The sequence below is a fragment of the Lethenteron reissneri genome, chromosome 37 (assembly GCF_015708825.2).
Source record: "Lethenteron reissneri isolate LAM-NWPU_2019-01 chromosome 37, ASM1570882v1, whole genome shotgun sequence".
In the NCBI taxonomy this organism is placed as follows: Eukaryota; Metazoa; Chordata; class Hyperoartia; order Petromyzontiformes; family Petromyzontidae; genus Lethenteron; species Lethenteron reissneri.
Genome location: NC_083815.1, coordinates 13865625 through 13885008, shown reverse-complemented (window position 1 = coordinate 13885008; position 19384 = coordinate 13865625). Strand labels below are relative to the sequence as shown.

Below are 19384 nucleotides of genomic sequence, written 5' to 3'. Positions count from 1 at the left end.
CACACTCATCGGGTCCTAGAGGGAGTAATGTTTGCGGCCAGGTCGCTTCTGAAGAAGCTAATGAATGGCTCAGTGGGCCTTCCCTAGTAAGATGAAAAAAAAGTTCAGTTTTATTCGTAAATATTTTTAAAGTGATTTATTTATCTTGCTTATAATTTGCACTCCTATCGTGTTTTTTTGTATTATTAGTTGTTGTCAAGTTTTGACATCTGTGAAAAAGAGCTTCATAGCTCATCGGATTCCTCCAGTATAAATACATATTCTTATTCTGAATGCCGACGTGGCGTCGTTCAGTCTCTTCTGTTAATGCGGTGAAGGGAGCCCCCTCTCCCCCACCGGTGGGGTTTCCGTTATTAGTTGTACTGTACTGTGATAACGCCGAGTTGTGTGAATGCGTGGCTGGGGAGCGCTCGTGTTGCAGTTAGCGCGCTGCCCTACGAACACCGGGACCAGCTCACGGCCAGCACCAGTGACAGCGATTATTTGAACTGGTCTTGGGCCTCCCCTTGGTCGACTCAGTCTCAAATGAGTATCTCGTGCGGTTTGTAAATATCGCACTGGGGAGACAAATGCGGCTGGGCTTGTTGGTGGCCAACAGCACTTACCCCAACAGTCTGTAAAGGCTATACCGGGGATATTTGTCTTTGTCCCCGACAAAGAGATGTGAAAGTTCTATTGGGCCCTCGGTCAGGAGAATGTTCACCACCTCCTGATTAAGCCCCTGACGGGGGCCAGAGTCTCGCCACCTCCTCCCCTCTGACCCCCTAAACCAGGGGTCGGCAACCAAAATAACAAGAAGAGCCATTTCTTTCCAATTCGGTACAAAATTCAGTATTTCAAGAGCCGCAATGCATCTGAGTACATACTGTACATACGTACATATCGTCAAGAAGCAGCCCGTAAAGAGCCGCATGCGGCTCCGGAGCCGTAGGTTGCCGACCCCTGCCCTAAACCGTCTCCTCACTCTCCCCCTCTACACTCCCCCAGCAGCCCCTCCCCCACTACCCCTGCACCCCCAGCAGCCCCTCCCCCACTACCCCTGCACACCCCCACCAGCCCCTCCCCCACTACCCCTGCACACCCCCACCAGCCCCTCCCCCACTACCCCTGCACACCCCCACCAGCCCCTCCCCCACTACCCCTGCACACCCCCACCAGCCCCTCCCCCACTACCCCTGCACTCCCCCACCAGCCCCTCCCCCACTACCCCTGCACCCCCCCAGCAGCCCCTCCCCCACTACCCCTGCACTCCCCCACCAGCCCCTCCCCCACTACCCCTGCACACCCCCACCAGCCCCTCCCCCACTACCCCTCCCCCACTACCCCTGCACCCCCCCACCAGCCCCTCCCCCCACTAGCCCTGTACTCCTCCACCAGCCCCTCCCCCACTACCCCTGCACTCCCCCACCAGCCCCTCCCCCACTACTCCTGCACTACCCCACCAGCCCCTCCCCCACTACCCCTGTACTCCCCCACCAGCCCCTCCCCTACTAACCCTGTACTCCCCCACCAGCCCCTCCCCCACTACTCCTGCACTCCCCCACCAGCCCCTCCCCCACTACCCCTGTACTCCCCCACCAGCCCCTCCCCTACTAACCCTGCACTCCCCCTCCAGCCCCTCCCCTACTACTCCTGTACTCCCCCACTAGCCCCTCCCCTACTAACCCTGCACTCCCCCTCCAGCCCCTCCCCCACTACTCCTGTACTCCCCCACTAGCCCCTCCCCCACTACCCCTGTACTCCCCCACCAGCCCCTCCCCTACTAACCCTGCACTCCCCCTCCAGCCCCTCCCCTACTACTCCTGTACTCCCCCACTAGCCCCTCCCCCACTACCCCTGTACTCCCCCACCAGCCCCTCCCCTACTAACCCTGCACTCCCCCTCCAGCCCCTCCCCTACTACTCCTGTACTCCCCCACTAGCCCCTCCCCTACTAACCCTGCACTCCCCCTCCAGCCCCTCCCCTACTACTCCTGTACTCCCCCACTAGCCCCTCCCCCACTACCCCTGTACTCCCCCACCAGCCCCTCCCCTACTAACCCTGCACTCCCCCTCCAGCCCCTCCCCTACTACTCCTGTACTCCCCCACTAGCCCCTCCCCTACTAACCCTGCACTCCCCCTCCAGCCCCTCCCCTACTACTCCTGTACTCCCCCACTAGCCCCTCCCCTACTACTCCTGTACTCCCCCACTAGCCCCTCCTCCCCTTTCTCGCCCTCACCCCCTCGACCTCTGCACGCCCTGACCACCCCCGCCCCACCACCCTCGCCCCACCACCCTCGCGGTCTCCCTCCCCCGCTAGCCCCTCCCCTCCCCCGCGAGCCCCACCCCTCCCCCGCCTCGTGACGTCACGCGTGTCATGGCGCCGAGCTGAGGGCAGCAGTCGCCGAGTGAATAAAGCGCGCGGCGCGCGGCGCACGGGCGACATCGCCCGGCCTGTGAGTATCCGGCCCGTGAGTCTCCGGCCCGTGAGTCTCCGGCCTGTGAGAGGCGGCGTGAGAGCTCCACGCGGCGTGAGAGCTCCGCGTGACAGCTCCGCGCGGCGTGAGGGATTGTGCATGAGGTGAGTGGTGACGCGAGTTGCGGTTTCGCCGCTTTAAAGAGCGAGAAATCGCGACCTCGGGGGGTGCCGGGACGAGTCGGAGAGAGGAGGGAGAGGGATGGGGCAAAGGGAGAGGAGGAGGGAAGAGCGGGCAGTGTCGGATCGGGAGGCAGAGGGGAGAGCGGAGGGAGCCCTCTGCTCCTCTCCCGAGGCCTCGTTTCTGCTCAGCCTCCGCGCTCCATTGGGCCGTGCTTCGCTCTTCTCCAATGGTGTTCAAGGATAGTCGTCACGTGGTGCAGAGTGGTCAATTAGGAGCGGCGTGTGCGCCCGTGTTGGTGTCGTGTTACAGACGTAGTCCCTGTACCCCTAAACCACGATCCCTATCCCCTTAAACCAGGGTACCTGTCCCCTTAAACCACGGTTCCTGTCCCCTTAAACCAGGGTTCTTGTCCCCTTAAATCAGGGTCCCTGTCCTCTTAACCAGGGTCCCTGTCCCCTTAACCAGGGTCCCTGTCCCCTTAACCAGGGTCCCTGTCCCCTTAACCAGGGTCCCTGTCCCCTTAACCAGGGTCCCTGTCCCCTTAACCAGGGTCCCTGTCCCCTTAACCAGGGTGCCTGTCCCCTTAACCAGGGTCCCTGTCCCCTTAACCAGGGTGCCTGTCCCCTTAACCAGGGTCCCTGTCCCCTTAACCAGGGTGCCTGTCCCCTTAACCAGGGTCCCTGTCCCCTTGAACCAGGGTCTCTGTCCCCTTAACCAGGGTCCCGCTTTATAAATCAAGGTCCCTCTCCCCTTAATCAGGGTCCCTCTCCATAAACCAGGGTCCCTGTCCCCTTGAACCAGGGTCTATCTCCCCCCTAAGCGTAGGTCTGTCTTCCACTGCCAGGGTCCCTGTCCCCTTACACCGACGTATGTCTCCCCTTAAACCAAGGCCCCCCTCTTAAACTTAAGGAAATTATTGAAGGTGGACCGTATTGATGAAAGCGGTGGACGAAAGCAATCTCGAGTGCCTTTGGACTTAATGATTGCTGTGCAATAAATCATTTATCCTGAAAACGAGTTGAGCAATTAATACTATTTTTTTTGGTTGACACAGCCAGATTTGCTTATTCTGGTTCTAGATGTACTGCACTTGCGTTTTACTTTCCAGCCCTTTTCAGAAAAATGTGGCTTTAATAGAAACTTCTTGTGTGGGTGGCATGGCTGTGTGAATTGTGGTGTGTGGTCACTGCTTGTGAATTGTGGTGTGAGTGTGTGTGGTCACTGCTTGTGAATTGTGGTGTGAGTGTGTGTGGTCACTGCTTGTGAATTGTGGTGTGAGTGTGTGGTCACTGCTTGTGGATTGTGATGCGTGTGTGTGAGTAGTCACTGCTTGTGAATTGTGGTGAGCGTGTGGGGTCACTGCTTGTGAATTGTGGTGTGAGTGTGTGTGGTCACTGCTTGTGAATTGTGTTAGTGGTCACTGCTTGTGGAGGTCTGGGTGAAGCGGCTCTGCACTGTGTGTGGGGATGCAGCCTTGTCCCCCTCACCTGGCTCAACCATGGATGAAGACGAGAGTCACTCGGAGCAGGGCGACCGTGACGACAGCATTCCTCACAGCCAGAGTAAGATGCGCGCACTGCTCTGCACTGTTCTGTGTAGGCTGCTTGTTGCTGCTCGCAGCTTTACAGCCAATATTACGTCCCTTCACACACTTCCTATTCACTTGTGCATCTGTAAGTAAGGAGTCCAATTAAAGGCATATTTAAATGTTTGTATCAGGGGAGCACACTTGAACGTTTCCTTGCTAGATTATAGCAATAGGGTTGTTATTTTTTTACTCACTAATCTCTGGATTAAAAATAAACTAAAAAACATTAAAACAGCAACACATTATTTGGAACAAAACGCGTTGGGCACAGTACTTGCAATGGCAGAAGCCATGATTCCATTATCTTTTCGCACGATGACCTTGAAGGAGGAGACCGTTTCAAGAATCGTTCTCGGCATTCAAATATAACAGCGCTCTTTGTTGAGTGTAATTCCCGAGGTGCATGTTGCCACCAGCTTGAATTCATGACGTCACTGATGTGATAACTGGTTCTCATGAAGGGGTAACATCTGAGTTGGAAGCAAGCAATACATCACGGTATTTTTCCAAAAGATTGCACACATGGCCTTGCCGTTACGGTAGCTGGGACGTAGATACATGTTAAGGTGTCCCGCCAACCTCAAAACGTACCCACTGTCATGACCATACTCTGAACACTTGCTCACCGTGTGCCTTCGAGCAAAAAGCCTGAGCATCTGCACCGCTTTCCCACGGCGTGTATGCAGCAGTGCATTGTGTGGTTATGTAACGCATTCTCTGAGCTTACACATGGACGTGATGGCTCCTTGCATACAAGCCGGACGCCATAATTTGACACGTAAAACCTGATTTTTACAATACATTAAATTGTCTGCCATTTGAGCTTGAAGGATCCTGTAAGGCCGTTCAAACATAATGTGCACTTAGTTGGATCAGCTCTTCCTTTTAGATATTTGCGTATGAAATTCTGCCACTATAGTTTTGCTTTTTATCATAAATGTTGCATGTTATCTGCATTTTCTTCTGACCTGTACATTGATATTTGTGCCCCAGACTATCCCTTTGAAGTTTGTTACCATTGTAATGCACTTTATACGTTATAAGAATAGACAACGTCTTGGAAATACTTCGCGTCCTCACAAACGCACGCCTCTGGTTTCATTAACCCCTCATATTTAAGCCTGAGGATGCATTCTCTTTGCCGTATCATTGACTTTGTTAAACCTTCCTTAGCTCCGCCCGGCCATGATTTCACAAATTCAGTTTAACCGATTTTAAACCAGTCTACAGCTCAATTTTTCCAGGGAGATGTATGGTGTTTTGCTAATGTGTAGGTAATTATCAAGCATGTAGGTTGAGCTGCTAAGGCACACAGTCTTCTCTTGCATTGATTGTGGCAGAGTATTTTAATGTCCACTTCAGAGCTTATTTTGCTTAAGTCTCCGCAGTATAACCATAAGAGGTTTTTGGTTAGATCACGTAAATATAAATGTGTCGTTAAACCGACACAGCTAATTATTAAGGTTTTCTACATAAACAATTCGTTACTAGTTCAGCACACTGGTGTGTTGGAGAGTAAACCCACAACATTTACAGTTTGAGTACGATGTTTCGCCAGTAATTGCAACCAGCATCATCAGGTGACAGCTAGAGTTGTGGAGAAACCCTCTTGTTTCGATCTTGAATCGAGAGATAACGTGATGTTGTCACTTGTGAGTCAATCATGTGCGAAGACCAGAGGGGAGGGGGGGTGGTTAATGTATGCATATAAATTACAATGGATACCCCCATTACCAGTTGGGTTATTCATACGTTAATCATCATACATAATCTGCATGCACAACGTACATATATTATGCACACACCATGCATGTACATCCTGAAGTTTTGTTGAGTGCAAGAAATCACAATACTTGTTATTGGTTGCTCACTTACACACTATCGGCATATGGTGTCCTGTACAGCCATGCAGTTAAACGGTCTATTACATGATAATATGCTAAGTCTGTAGCTATCAGAAGGGTTAAAAAAAAAATTCTTTCTCCAAATTTAAATACATTCTCGAATCGGTCGTGGCCAGTAGTAACTAGTTTTGCACAAAACTTTTACATCGAAATCAATTGTGTATCCTTGTTGGCACGCGTGTTCTGCCACTGCCAACAGTTGTGTTTGTGAGTATTACAATTATTTTGGTGTTCCTTTAGTCTCATGCTGATCATTCATCCCATCTGACCAACATAGCATTTACCACAGGAGTAATCGGTACACACCTTCTGTTAATCGTTTTAGTACCAGATATTCGTTTTTGTATTTTATGTACTGTGCAAAATTTCACTCTGATGTGTTTTTTTCTTTCAAAATGTCTAGTTTATCAATTACTCCCGCAATATACAGTATTTTAATAGTTTGAATTGCTTGATCAGTATCAACGTTTGTGCTATTTTATTTGGTTTTGGCATTCAGTGCTCTGTTGATTTATGTATCATTGTAACCGTTCAATTGCAGAGCTTATTTAACATGTTTAATTTAACTTCTCAGACTTTCACCATCTGACACTTTCTTAGCCCGATGTACGAGTGTCTTAATGAGAGAAGATTTCTGTCCGCGATGATGGTGTGACTGCATTCAGATAGGTGTCGGTGTGCGTTTTCTTTCTGGAAACGCTGTGTGTTATTTTACCATTTTGGCCGCGCTCGAGCAGAATATCCAGAAATGGGAGAGTTCTATCAGCCGCCACTTCCATGGTGAACTGGATTAGACGGGTTTTTTGAGTTGAGATGATTTTGAAATTCATTAAGTATGTCGTTACCGTGAGGCCAGACCACCAATGTGTCATCCACATATCTACACCAAACAGAGGGTTTTAGTGTGCTTGAAGCTCTTGCTTTTGCTTTAAAGTCTTCCACGTACAAATTCACAATCGCAGGAGACAAAAGGAGAGCCTATTGTTGCTTCTTCCTTTTGTTTGTTTAAATTACCTTTCCACAAGAAATAGGTGTTCTTTAGACAGTGCTCAGCTAGTCGTGGGATATTTTTGGCTAAACCTGTGTTAGTTACCAGAGTATTGAGTAATTTTATTGACTCGTTCAATGGAACCCTAGTAAACAGAGAAGTCGCATCAAAACTTATCCGAATATCATTATGGTTAAGCTTAATATCTTTAGTTATAGTTACAATATGTTTTCAGTAAATTGGCAAACAGAAGCAGGATTTTAAACATTAACTTCATTCAACCAGACTGAGTGGAGAACATGTAACAATGTAAGTCTATGTATTGGCTTCAGGTCTACCTTGTGACACGTTTCTGTGTCTGTGCAGGTGTTATAGATACTATGTGTTTGTTTATTCTACTATGTATGTATGTATGTTGAACTTCTTTCACACTATACATAGCCAACCGTGCTAATCGGAGGTGTATATAATTTATTTGCTGGCAGTTCTTGCTCTGGAACGTTTGTGTATAGTGTCTACTGAATAGTTTCTAAACACTGTATTCACTTCCTTACTGAGCAATACTCGTATTATCTCAAATACCTCTTTGTTCTGGCGCCCTGGAGTTGTGCTGTGTAGGAGGATTGGTACACATGATTAACCATGGGTTAAAGAAGCAGGGCTTCCAACATGAGTTGAATTTCCACTCGGGTTCGGCTCCGCCTCATTGTCCATAATCATCATTCCTTTGGGGTTGGGGAAATGTGCACCGCCTGCCGAGCACTGGCCCCAACCCATAACCTTCATGCTTGACAATTACCTGCACATTAACAAAAACACCTATACATATCCTGGTTTAAAATCGGTTCAACTGAATGTGAAATTCAAAGCGCGACAGGTGCACAATGGATTTTGTGTCGAGACTGGGGCTTGCCATATGAGTGTATAGGCAGTCCTGAATCGGTGATGAAAGGTCTAGAGTTGATCCCGTTGTTTTGTTGTGGGTTGGGGTTGTTGCCAGTGCTCAGCCTGTAATTCATGTTCCCCTCAATTCAGCCTTTTACGTGATTGGGCAGTTTTTCTTTTTCGAATGTTGGATTAAATCTGCAGGGCAGCTAGTGTGTACATCACTTTCCAAGATATTTTGCATTGCTGTGTTTGTTGTTTCACATGTCAATCTCTGATCTAATTGCAAAGTGAAGGCAGGGCACATTTAAAATGCTCCACAATACATAAAGTGCAGAGTTTACATAGGATAGCACTACCCATCTCTGTGTTTGTTCTTCAGACGAGTGTCTGTGGCTAAGTGCCTTTCCCAGTAACATATTGTTTGCCTTTGCAAGGGACAAACTATCCAGCAGTCAAATGAATATGCAATGCCTGAGTTGGCTTTGCTGCAGATGTCTAGTTGGGTTATTCCATGCCAAATCACCCAGACAGCAGGATCCTTCCAGCTTCACCGTATCCTTAGCTTTATAGAACGAGGCCATATGCAATTTCTCCGTTTCTCCTAGGCCAACTATGACAGTCAGAATGACCACTTACACATGAGGTGGGCATTCGTCTAAATTCGTGAATGTGTTTTGGGTGCATTTTGACACTGGAATATTGCAAACACGAATGAAGCGATGCTGCATCGTTCTTTACCTCTATGTATACTTTAAACACTTGCCTTTCTCAGAAGACTGTCATCATATTTAATTATTAACATATTACAAATAGTTAAAGCAGCATCTGGCTTGTTAATATATTAAACCTACTTGCTCTTAGGAGTACACAGACAATTGATGGGTTAGCAGGTACACAATACACAAAAGGTTCGGAACCACCAAGGGAAATTATGTTAATGTGCCTTTTATTTGCTGAAAATGATATGCTTTATGTCATTAACATGAATAATGATTTAATAATATTAATACCTTTATTTAGTGAAGCCATGCTGACTCCTAGAACTTTATCAAGAGGGTTCTACATTGGGTGTTTATTTTAAGATGTTTTTAGCCAATTTGAGGAGTATTTTTTTAATGTAAGTTGGAGGAAACCGGAGCACCTGGGGAAAACCCACGCACGCAAGGGGCAACATTACATCTCTGTAAAGATATAAACAGGTCGAGATTCGTCCACTGACTGTACCGCATTTTCCTGTCGAGTCAGGGTATAGCATATCGACATCCACGGGAAGGAAGCATCACAACATTTGTGCGATCCACCAACCCTGGCCTCCACAGTGCTGAATTACAGACCATGTGGATAACAACCACCGCCCAGCTAACCAGTGCAGCATGATCCCCACAGTAGGCCCACTCACTGCAGTCTGCCAACGAATGCGTTGTCTGGTGGCTCTGCTGGATTTAAAATATACATTTATGGTTATTGTGGTTTTGGGACCTATGTTACCCCTCCACTCTTCCCTCCCCTTCCTGCAGGCTCTGCAGAGAGCTCCGACGACAACGACGACGACTGCTCCGATGACGAGGACTGCTTCCTCATGGATGACTGGGCGCTGTGCGACTCCAGCGGTGAGCTTCACCGTGATTGCAACGATTAACGAAGTGGACAGGCGAGCAAGAGCAGATTGGAGCGCATTTGGAAAACTTAACTTAACCCTTGCCTGTACCGATGATGTACACGTATGTCATCAGTTTTTCTTCCGATTCCATTCCATTTACGTAGGTTTATGTCATCGTAACTGAATCAATTCTGTATGGAATGGAATCGATTTCGAATGGAATCGAAAGTAAAATACCATGTGGGAGGGTTTGTAATAAGTAATTTAAATGTATAAAGCACCCTGTAACAATCGTTCTCAGGGCACAGTCTGGCTCCAGCTATCATGGAGTGTGGTCATGTCGCTACGGTTGTCAGTGGTGAGTACAGGACAATGTCTCTAATAACAGCAGCACTATGCCACGATAAATAAAATTAGTGCTAACTGCTTACACGTTCCAAGATTCGGCGGTGATCGGGACCCACCCTGCAACTTGCAGACGTCTTGGAACGGGAAAGGGTTAATAATGAAGCGCAACATAGCAAAGTGCCTTCAGAACCTTAAGAAGAAATATTTGTGACGTGGATCAGATGCACAAACAGTGAAAATGAAAATTGAACAAGAGCCTGAGAGTTTACAAATAGTCATGGAGAGGTGCACTTTCTGAATTGCACTGGGACGGAACATAAAAAAATGCAGTTTGTGAATTGACTGTTCAGAAAATTAAGTGGGCTTGGCCAAGACACGTCGCTAGAAGGGATGATGGCTGATGGTTTAGACTGACAGCGGAGTGGTAGCCAAATGAGGGAACACCCGAGAAGTGTATGACCATGCGGTGATGGAGCGATGAATTCAGCTCGTGTGCAGAAGCAACATGTGTTGTTGCATCTTGAGACCGTAAGAGACTGTAATTATTTGGAGAGGCCATAATCCAACAGCGGATAGGTCATGGCTGATGATGATGAAAGCTGCGCAGCGGGTTGTCCACATTAGCTTCTCTATGCACGTGGCAAAGCCCCTTGAGAGTGAATGGGATTTGTGCACCCACATTTACAAAGCGGAAGCCGCTGGCTACAGTGCAGGGCAAAGAGTGTCATCGGGGTACACATCGCAAGTGAATGAACTGAATGGTCATCCTGGACGTACTTTTAATTTTATCCTAGATTTTCCATAACTTGGAGCCGTCTGTCATATTAGCAACGTTAACAATTGCACGGACTGTTAAACAGGTCCCTGCGGGGTGGGCTGGTAGGAACGAATAACCAAAGAATATAAACATAATGTATTATGACACTTGTTTAGCCAGGAAAGCCTCACTGAGTCTAAAGGTTTTTGTAGGGTCCTGCCAAGTGTTTGCAGTAGGGGGCGATGTTGCTACACCTAATCGGACGATACTAAGGGAGAGTTTGAGGCCTAGTTCTAGGCTTTAGGCCTAGCTGTAGGCTTTAGGCCGCTGTGAGTTAATTTTTTTATTAAAATGTTTAAATTATTAATGTAAAAGCTTTAAATATAAATGTTTCTATTTAAAAACATCAGGGAATGTAACATTGTTAAACATTAACTCCCTTTCACACACGCCGGGGTACGATACGAAGGGAGAGTTTGAGGCCTAGTTCTAGGCTTTAGGCCTAGCTGTAGGCTTTAGGCCGCTGTGAGTTAATTTGTAGTTGAAATGTTTTTATTATTTATGTGAAAGCTTTAAATTTAAATGTTTCTATTTAAAAACATCAGGGAATGTAACATTGTTAAACATTAACTCCCTTTGACACACGCGGGGGTACGATACGAAGGGAGAGTTTGAGGCCTAATTCTAGGCTTAGGCCTAGCTGTAGGCTTTAGGCCACTGTGAGTTCAATTTTAATTTAAATGTTTTAATTAAAAGCTATCTCAGGGAATTATAAGGGAATGTTACACTTGTTTAGCCAGGAAAGCCTCACTGAGTCTAAAGGTTTTTGTAGGGTCATGCCAAGTGTTTGCAGTAGGGGGCGATGTTGCTACACCTAATCGGACATCGGACGGACGGACAATATAATCTATAGTAGGCTGGTTCACTTCGTTCCTACCAGTAACAGAATACTGCACATTTGTTTTACGAGTTGTTACTTCATTTCAATGAAGTGCTTTTCCACATTGTCTTTTTAAGTATCTAACAGCATTCTTACAATTACAGAGGTCCTCCTGATTAGCCCGTGTTGTGTTGTCGCTAAGTGCTGTTATCGTGCACATTAACGCAGCTAGTAAGACACTTGAATAGATGGTGGGAGGCATACCCAGCTAAGAATATCTACCAGTTGAGCTCTGTCGCCCACGAGGAGCCAAGGCCACCTGCCGACACGAGTTGCTTCTGGTGTTGTGCGTGCTCGGAAATGGAACCTGGTGTCGGAGATTCTAAACTAAATTACTGAACTTTTTTTATTTTACCAGGTAAGGCTTAGCTATATAGCTATTTTTAAGAAGCGACCTGGCCACAAATGATAGCTCAACGAAGTCGCTTATCACGTGGAAATTTATAGTGGCCAAATACTCTTAACGCATGTTTCTGAATGTGGAGGGGAAAACCGGAGGACCCGGAGTAAAATCCACGCAACTACGGGGAGAACATGTAAACTCCAAATATACAGACATCAGGGTCGGGATCTGACCCACGACCTCCTGTATACCAGGCGAGGTAGTTAGCATCTCACCACCGCGGCACTCCAACGGATTCGGGGCAACTGAAAAGCTACTGGCACACTGCTCCACACTTGGTTAAAGTGCTCGCGTTGCCTTGTGTGCGGTGCAGGCAGCAGGTGCCAAACATCGCTCTCAACGGCACAGTCGGCGCTCTCCTCGCCTGGGGCCGGCGGCTCCCCCCGCCCCGGTGGCCTCTCCTCAGATGAGGAGGGCGACAGCTGCCCCATCTGCCTAAACGGATTCCGTGTGCAGGCCGTGGGCATCCCCGAGAGCTGCCAGCACGCATTCTGCCTCGACTGCCTGCTTGAGTGGGCCAAGGTTGTCGGGGGGGATGTGTGCCTACAAAGGGGGGGACAGGTCTCAAGTTGGGACAAATAGAACGGACGTCTCACATGGGGAGAGGCAGGTCTCACATGGGACAGACAGAAGGCACATGGTGACAGACAGGACAGATAGCTCTGGTTGGCACGTTTAGCTATGTACGGTGTGATAGAAGTTCTGCATACATACGTGGAGACTCGTGTCTTGAATGGGGATGGACAGGTCTACAGTACATAATATCTCTTAGGGGCCGTCCATAAATGACACCACAGGATTTTGGCCAATTTTTGACCCCCCCTCCCCCCCTCGTCACACGGCGTCACAAAAAGTCAGACCCCCCTCAAATATGACGTCACAAAGCTCTGCCCCCCCCCCAAACCATATTTCCATATTGAAAATAAAACTTGCTTCAAATCACTTTAAGATATTGTCATTGTAGTGCGTATTTAAGGTGGCACTGCACTCTGATGTTGTAGGAGAGAACATGTATTAAAAAGGAGGCGTTGGAAAGCTGAAATCTAGCATAACATTCACTTGAAATTATTCAACGTTTAACTAAAACTGCATATGTTCAGAATATTATATTGAAATTCTCTTATAATTATAAAATATTAAAAGTAATTATAACTATAAAAAAATACTTGAAACTTTGTAGTAGAACGAAGAAAAATGGAGAATACAATTATAACAATCGCATATTCATTCCACAGAATGAAAAACCCTGGTAGAATCATTAGAATCAAAATATTTAATAACAATCATTAAAAAGATATTCAAAATATATGCTTCTCCATTCTCCCATGGAGAAGCAAATGCTCCTTCATGGAATACATTTAAATAATCAAATAGTTAATAATGAACATGTATCAAAATAAGTGTTATAACAATTCTATTTAATTAAGTTTATTTAAAGTTGCGCATTTTGTGACATCACATTTCTCAAACCCCCCCCTCCCCCCTCGTCACACATCGTCATAAATGTCTGACCCCCCTCCTCCCCCTAGGTGCGTGACGTCATTTATGGATGGCGCCTTATACTTTGCAGTATTTACTACTTTGGGTGTAAAACAGTAAGCACTATGTCATTGAGTTTTTGGATAGAATTTCAACAATGTCAAGATTTCATAAGGAATTAGGGTATTGGGGCTATAATTAGGATTTGTTTCAGATAATGGTAGGCTAACATCATTGTTATGGTTTACAACAGGGATTTGGGGTTTATTTAGCAATGGGTTTAGGATTACAGGTGATCTTTCTATGAATGTTCTGGCCCAAGGTTCGGCTCAAGATTGACAGTCATTACGGTTAGTATTAGATGCTGTAGTTGTAGTTTTTTGTCAGGATCCGTGCGTGTTATGGTCCAGTCACAGGCACCCACACAATGCGTTTATCGAGGAGCGCTGACGATCGTGTGCGCGTGCACACACCCTGTTCTGCAGAATGTCAACTCGTGCCCCGTGGATCGCAAGCCCTTCAAGGTGATCTCAGCCCTCTCCTGCTTTGGTGGCGACGTCGTGCGCACGGTAAGGAGGGCGGCGTGAGGCGGTAGCACCTCACTCCGGTCGCTCGTCTCAGATGCCATTTTTGTGTGAATACGTGGCCCAGTCCGAGTGCTCGCTCTGATCAAGTTCATTTTAGAGGTTTTACTCTTCCTGTCCGTGTGTGGCTGCGTACGCTACGGGAGCTGTAACCCCTTCCGCGGGCCAATGCTTGGCCCTGCTGTGTATTGACAGCCTTACTGCGCTGAAACGTGATGCCTTGGGATGCGATGTTGTGATGGCATATGCTGTAACATGATGACCTGTGCCATGGCGTGACGGCCTTCCAGTGGTGGAGTCGGACTGCTGAACATGCTATGGTCTATTAGGAGCGTGAGCTCAGGGTGCACTCTGTCAACTTGTTGTGTGATTTAAAATTACGTTCATAGTATATGGGAGAATAGTACAGGGTACTAATGTGAATCATAACATGGTGTGTTCATGCCAAAGCCTAATAGAGGAGAGACTTGTGTAGATGCAGAGTTCATTGTGAATACCTGAGGTTCAGCAGCCTAGCCGCAAGTAACCAGCTCTGCAAAACTAGTACAAGCAGCTGTGGACCTACACAATGTTGTGGGGTAATAATGTTTCCTGAAGGACGCCACTCCCATGTTGTTGCCCAGAGCGTGGATGTGGTCTATGGAGAGTTCTGGCGAGGAAATGCATACCACCTATGGTGGCAAAACTTAATATGGCCAAATAAGAGTGAATTACTTAATATCCCCACTCATTTTAAATGGTTATCAAATAATTCACTGTTATTGGCCACATAATGACATCAATCAAGTGATGCCACCTCAGGTGGTACCCAAAAGTAAAATCTCATCTGGGCTTGTGGGTGATGCCCATGCTCATAGTAACAACACAAATGAAAACCACGCTTTTTGAGAGAGAAAGTCCGTGGTAATTTTATTCCATTTAATTTGTAATTTCCAGACTTTGAGGGCGAACATGTGTATGTGTGTGTTTATAGTTTGCACAGTAGGGGCACAAGGTGGTGCATCGGCCAGTCATCTCAGTCAACCCATGGCACCTGGGTCTGTCCCGTGACCTGCCAGCAGGCGTTCGGCACTTCATGTGGCCTTAACATGCCATGCACATAGCCTGGCACAAACGGCGTGGTGACGTCACAGCCACTTAGTGGCGAATGTCGGTTGTTTTTGTGTATCGGAGATTACTTGACACAAGTGGAACTGTTGTAGAGCACGGAGTGCTGCCTGGTGTTGGATCAGAGGCCCATGAAGGGACGCCCTTGTCCAGGGCTGCTCCCCACCATGACTTGATGCTTTGCTGATGTAGGGAGTTCCAGAACGACGTTTTCTCTGATACGACCCGAAAGCACGTAGGTGCGGTTGAGGGCCATGAGTGGCAACGCGTGTGCTCTGCTCCGCCGCCCTCGCAGATCGCCGTACCCAATCGGAAGCAGAAGGCGCATTTGTGGGATGACGACGGTGGCAGTGGTGGCGGTGACGAGGAGACCCCGTGCCGCGCGTGCGGCCTCAGCGACCGCGAGGAACGCATGCTCCTGTGCGACGCCTGCGATACAGGGTGAGTCGCCCCCTCGCGGTCGTGCGCTGTGGTCCTCGCACTGCCCAGCTATTGTGCTTGAGTACAATAGCTGGGCAGTGTTCACGCACCGTTGTGGTGTATGGTTGCTGCATTGCAGTCGGTGCAGTGTCCATACAGCCAAAGTGTCGTGATGTTAAGTGATTGCTGCAATTATTAAGATGTCGTTGGTGTGGTTGACCTGTTATGGGTGGTTAGTGGTGGTTAATGGTGTTATTAACATGTGAGTGGTTGGTTAGGGGCAGCTGATGCGGTGTGTTGGGCTGGTGTGAGTGCGGGGTTGGTGTGGAGTGGTTGATGAGCTGACTGAGCTGTTGTGTGCCGTGCTGGCTGTGTTGCTGTGTTCCTAGGTTCCACATGGAGTGCCTGGTCCCCCCGCTGGACAGCATACCCGTGGAGGAGTGGTTCTGCCCCACCTGCCTTCCCCGGGCCCCCTCCATCGGTAGGGCCCCAGCACCGTTGACACAAGGCTATGGCTTGGCTTCCCATTGAGGCTCTTCAGTCACAGCTATTGGCTCGCTTGCATAGCACGGCCTGGGGCACGCTGACCATGTCGACAGCGAAGATTAAGCTCGCAGGGTTGCTTTTGGTTTGGGTGCTGGGTTGTGTCTCCATGCCCGCATGATTGCTGGCTGGTGCTCCATTCCATCGGTGATACTTGAGCCAATGGTTAAATCTGCACTTTCGACCTGGATCGCAGGTGTATACCATCACTCAGCCGGTGCCTTCGCTATGACGTGTTCGTCGAGGGTGTCTCTTGTGTAGTGAACTCTTGAACGTGTCTATTGGTACCGAACATCCCCAGGGATTGAGAATCTACCAACTCTGAGGAACTAAATCGGTGCCCTGATCTAAGCAAGTGTCCCAGACCTACGAGGCCACTCGCCTACACAGTAGCATAGTTTCGTGCAGTATGGTGGAAGAACATTTAACTATTGAGTTTAGTTTTCATCCGCCAGACTGCTGGATAAAAATACTTCTCTCTCGGCTTCATTCATCCCAATGCTCCACTTGGGAATTCATCCCATTTTCTGTATTCCCAAGTTGTTACAACCTTTTTAAATTCAATAAATGTATTGACATGTATATTTTATACCTTCAATGGCGCTGTTTGTTTCTGACCGCTTCATTTTTTTGGCTTCTGTACCTATGGTCGGCAACTGTTTTAACAAATATAATTGGTAACAAAACATTTAATAAATGTTTTCTTTCCCAGTGTCCCAGTGTTTCAATGCACCACACTCTAAAGTCTGTCGGTCAATCTGGCTCCTCTCATTGCTCTGATGAATGCATTAAACATTCACATTTTGTATGTTCTTCAGTTTATGGCAGTGTTAATGACTGTGTTACCGTACTGATCACAGTGAAGGTGCTCTGTGTGGTTCAAGCCCCAGAGCAATGCCTGTGTTTGCACAGGCTACAGTGGCGAGATGTTAACTACCTCGCCTGGTTATGAAGGAAGTCGTGGGCTCGATCCTGACCCTGACGCCTGGAGTTTACATGTTCTCCCCGTGGTTGCGTAAAATTTTTTCCGGGTCCTGTTTTTCCTTCCACATTTAAAAATATGCATTTAGAGTATTTGGCTGCCATACATTTCCACCTGATAAGCCACTTTGTTGAGCTATCATTTGTGGCCAGGTCGCTTCTGAAAAAGAGCTATATTAGCTCTGTGGGCCTTACCTACTAAAATAAAAAAAGTTTATAGTTTGTTGTTTGAGGCCCCCTATGGGGCGGTGAACGTAACTGCGAGCGTGTGCGTGTGTCTGCGTGTGTGCGTGCGTGTATGTGTGTGCTGCAGTCTCGGTGGCGCCGGGCCCCATGCGTGTCATCGCACGCACGCGGCAGAGTGAACGCGTGCGCGCGCGCGTCAACCGCAGCCGCCTTTCTTTCTCGCAGCAGGTATCGCGCATGCACTCGCGCACTCTCGTTTCTCTCTTCTGTATTTTCTCACTTGTATGTTCTGTCTTGTCTGGTCCATTCACATAGAATAAATTCATTGCATAATGATGACTTATTAGATGCATTATTTAATATTCAAAAGTTACATGCCTACTGTGTGAATATTCCTATTGTGAATTGAGGGGAGCGGTAGTGTAGCAGTTAGCGCACTGCGCTACGCACTCAGCAACCCGAGTTCGATTCCCGCTCACAACCACCAACACCGGTGACGATTATCTGAACCTGTCCTGGGTCTCCCCTAGGTCGACTCAACTTGAAACTAGTACCTGGTGTGGTGTGTAGTAAACATCGCCACCGGGGAGACAAAGGCGGCCGGGCGGGTGCTGGCTACCCACCCTTTCGTGTACAGTTCCAGAGTTCACTAACAGCACTTGCCCCAACAGTCTGTTAAAGGCTATATGGGGGATCTTTATCTTTGTGTATTGCATTTCACATGCCCATCACAAATGTAATTCTCTATCCCATTCACACATCATTGTGCCCCACCTTCACCATACTCGTGTTTTACATTCTCTGAAAGCCAAATTAATTAGCTGCTCACAATGATAGCAAGCTCTGCTCTTTTAACATCCTTGCTTTCTGATTATTCATGCCTTGCCTTTTAACCTATATTTATGGTGCTGGCGTCTGTTGTGTGTACCTGATTGTTCAGCCTCGCCAAGCTGTATAATCCCTCCCCTGCCCTGGCATATGCCCTGCGTCCTGTGTGCCCTCAGAGATTCATGGAGCTCTTCTCACCTGACCCTCAGCTGGTGCAGGACTTGGTGGCGGCCACCGTGGCAGGGTTAAACCGGCGGGCAACGCCGCGGCACGGTAATCATGCGCTTCCACAAGCGGTACCACAAACGATACCATGAACTACTACATGCTGCCATGCGCTGTCCCATAGTTGCGCACTCATAATCCTGCACGGAGAACCAGGTGGAAGCCCAACGAGGCATGGATGTGTGAAAGAAATATAAGTTTAAAAACAATATGTGGAAAAACGATTATAGTGCAAGGCTAGTATACCACAAAGCCACGATACCGAAAAAACTCCTCGTTTGCCTTTTATTCACACATCCCATTATCAGAATTGGGATAAAAATTATTCTCATTTATATAGATTCCTCAAAATACCATAGATTAATTGGGTGACCCAATTTCAGTCCTGGCCAAGAGAGCGGCCACGGTTGACCTGGCCTTGCAGAATCTTGGCTTTCGATTGTGTGCAATGTGTTTTAGGGTCATGGGCACCAAGCGTATGTAGCAGTCTGCTTATTAAAGCACGATGAAAGTGGGCAACATCGCCCTTTTCATTGCGTTTGTTATGTGCACAGCTCAGACCTGGTTTCTCTACATAAACGCTGGAACAGTAGTTTTGTTGCTTACCAAGTAAGGCTCAATAGCGACTTGGGTTTGATTCGCCAATCAGTCGTACGTTCGTCACTCGTGCGCATTGATATCCAGTCAAGATCTGTGTTGGTACTTTTATCTAGCTGTTTTCATACATCAGTCATCTGATGTTAACTACCTTGCCCGGTATACAGGAGGTTGTGGGTTCGATCCCGACCCTGACGCCTGTATATTGAGTTTCTGTTTCCCTGTGGTTGCATGGATTTTTCTCCGGGTCCTCCGCTTTTTCCCGTCACATTTAGAAACATGTTTTTAGAGTATTTGGCTGATATAAAATTGAATATTTGAAGTTTGCATGTTCTCTCCCTGTGGTCGCGTGGATTTTTCTCCGGTCCTTCGGTTTGAGCCATCATTTCTTGCCAGGTCACTTCTGAAAAAGAGTTACTGTATAGCTCAGTGGGCCTT

The 19384-nt window shown here is 47.7% G+C and overlaps 1 protein-coding gene across 3 annotated transcripts in view; it reads left to right on the top strand.

Moving 5' to 3' along the window:
* Nucleotides 1–2339: 2339 nt before the first annotated feature.
* The window catches only part of LOC133351513 (PHD and RING finger domain-containing protein 1-like), a 35557-nt gene continuing 18512 nt past the window's right edge, over nt 2340–19384 (top strand). For 2 of the 3 annotated variants that reach the window (XM_061566778.1, XM_061566776.1), the window contains exons 1-9: nt 2346–2561; nt 4053–4142; nt 9466–9558; nt 12310–12518; nt 13961–14044; nt 15462–15607; nt 15976–16067; nt 17424–17524; nt 18301–18397. In XM_061566778.1, the coding sequence (XP_061422762.1) occupies nt 4079–4142; nt 9466–9558; nt 12310–12518; nt 13961–14044; nt 15462–15607; nt 15976–16067; nt 17424–17524; nt 18301–18397 (886 nt within the window). In that variant the 5' untranslated portion in view covers nt 2346–2561; nt 4053–4078. Of the gene's footprint in view, nt 2562–4052; nt 4143–9465; nt 9559–12309; nt 12519–13960; nt 14045–15461; nt 15608–15975; nt 16068–17423; nt 17525–18300; nt 18398–19384 lie in introns of all 3 variants that reach the window. The other variant, XM_061566777.1, reaches the window with a different exon arrangement.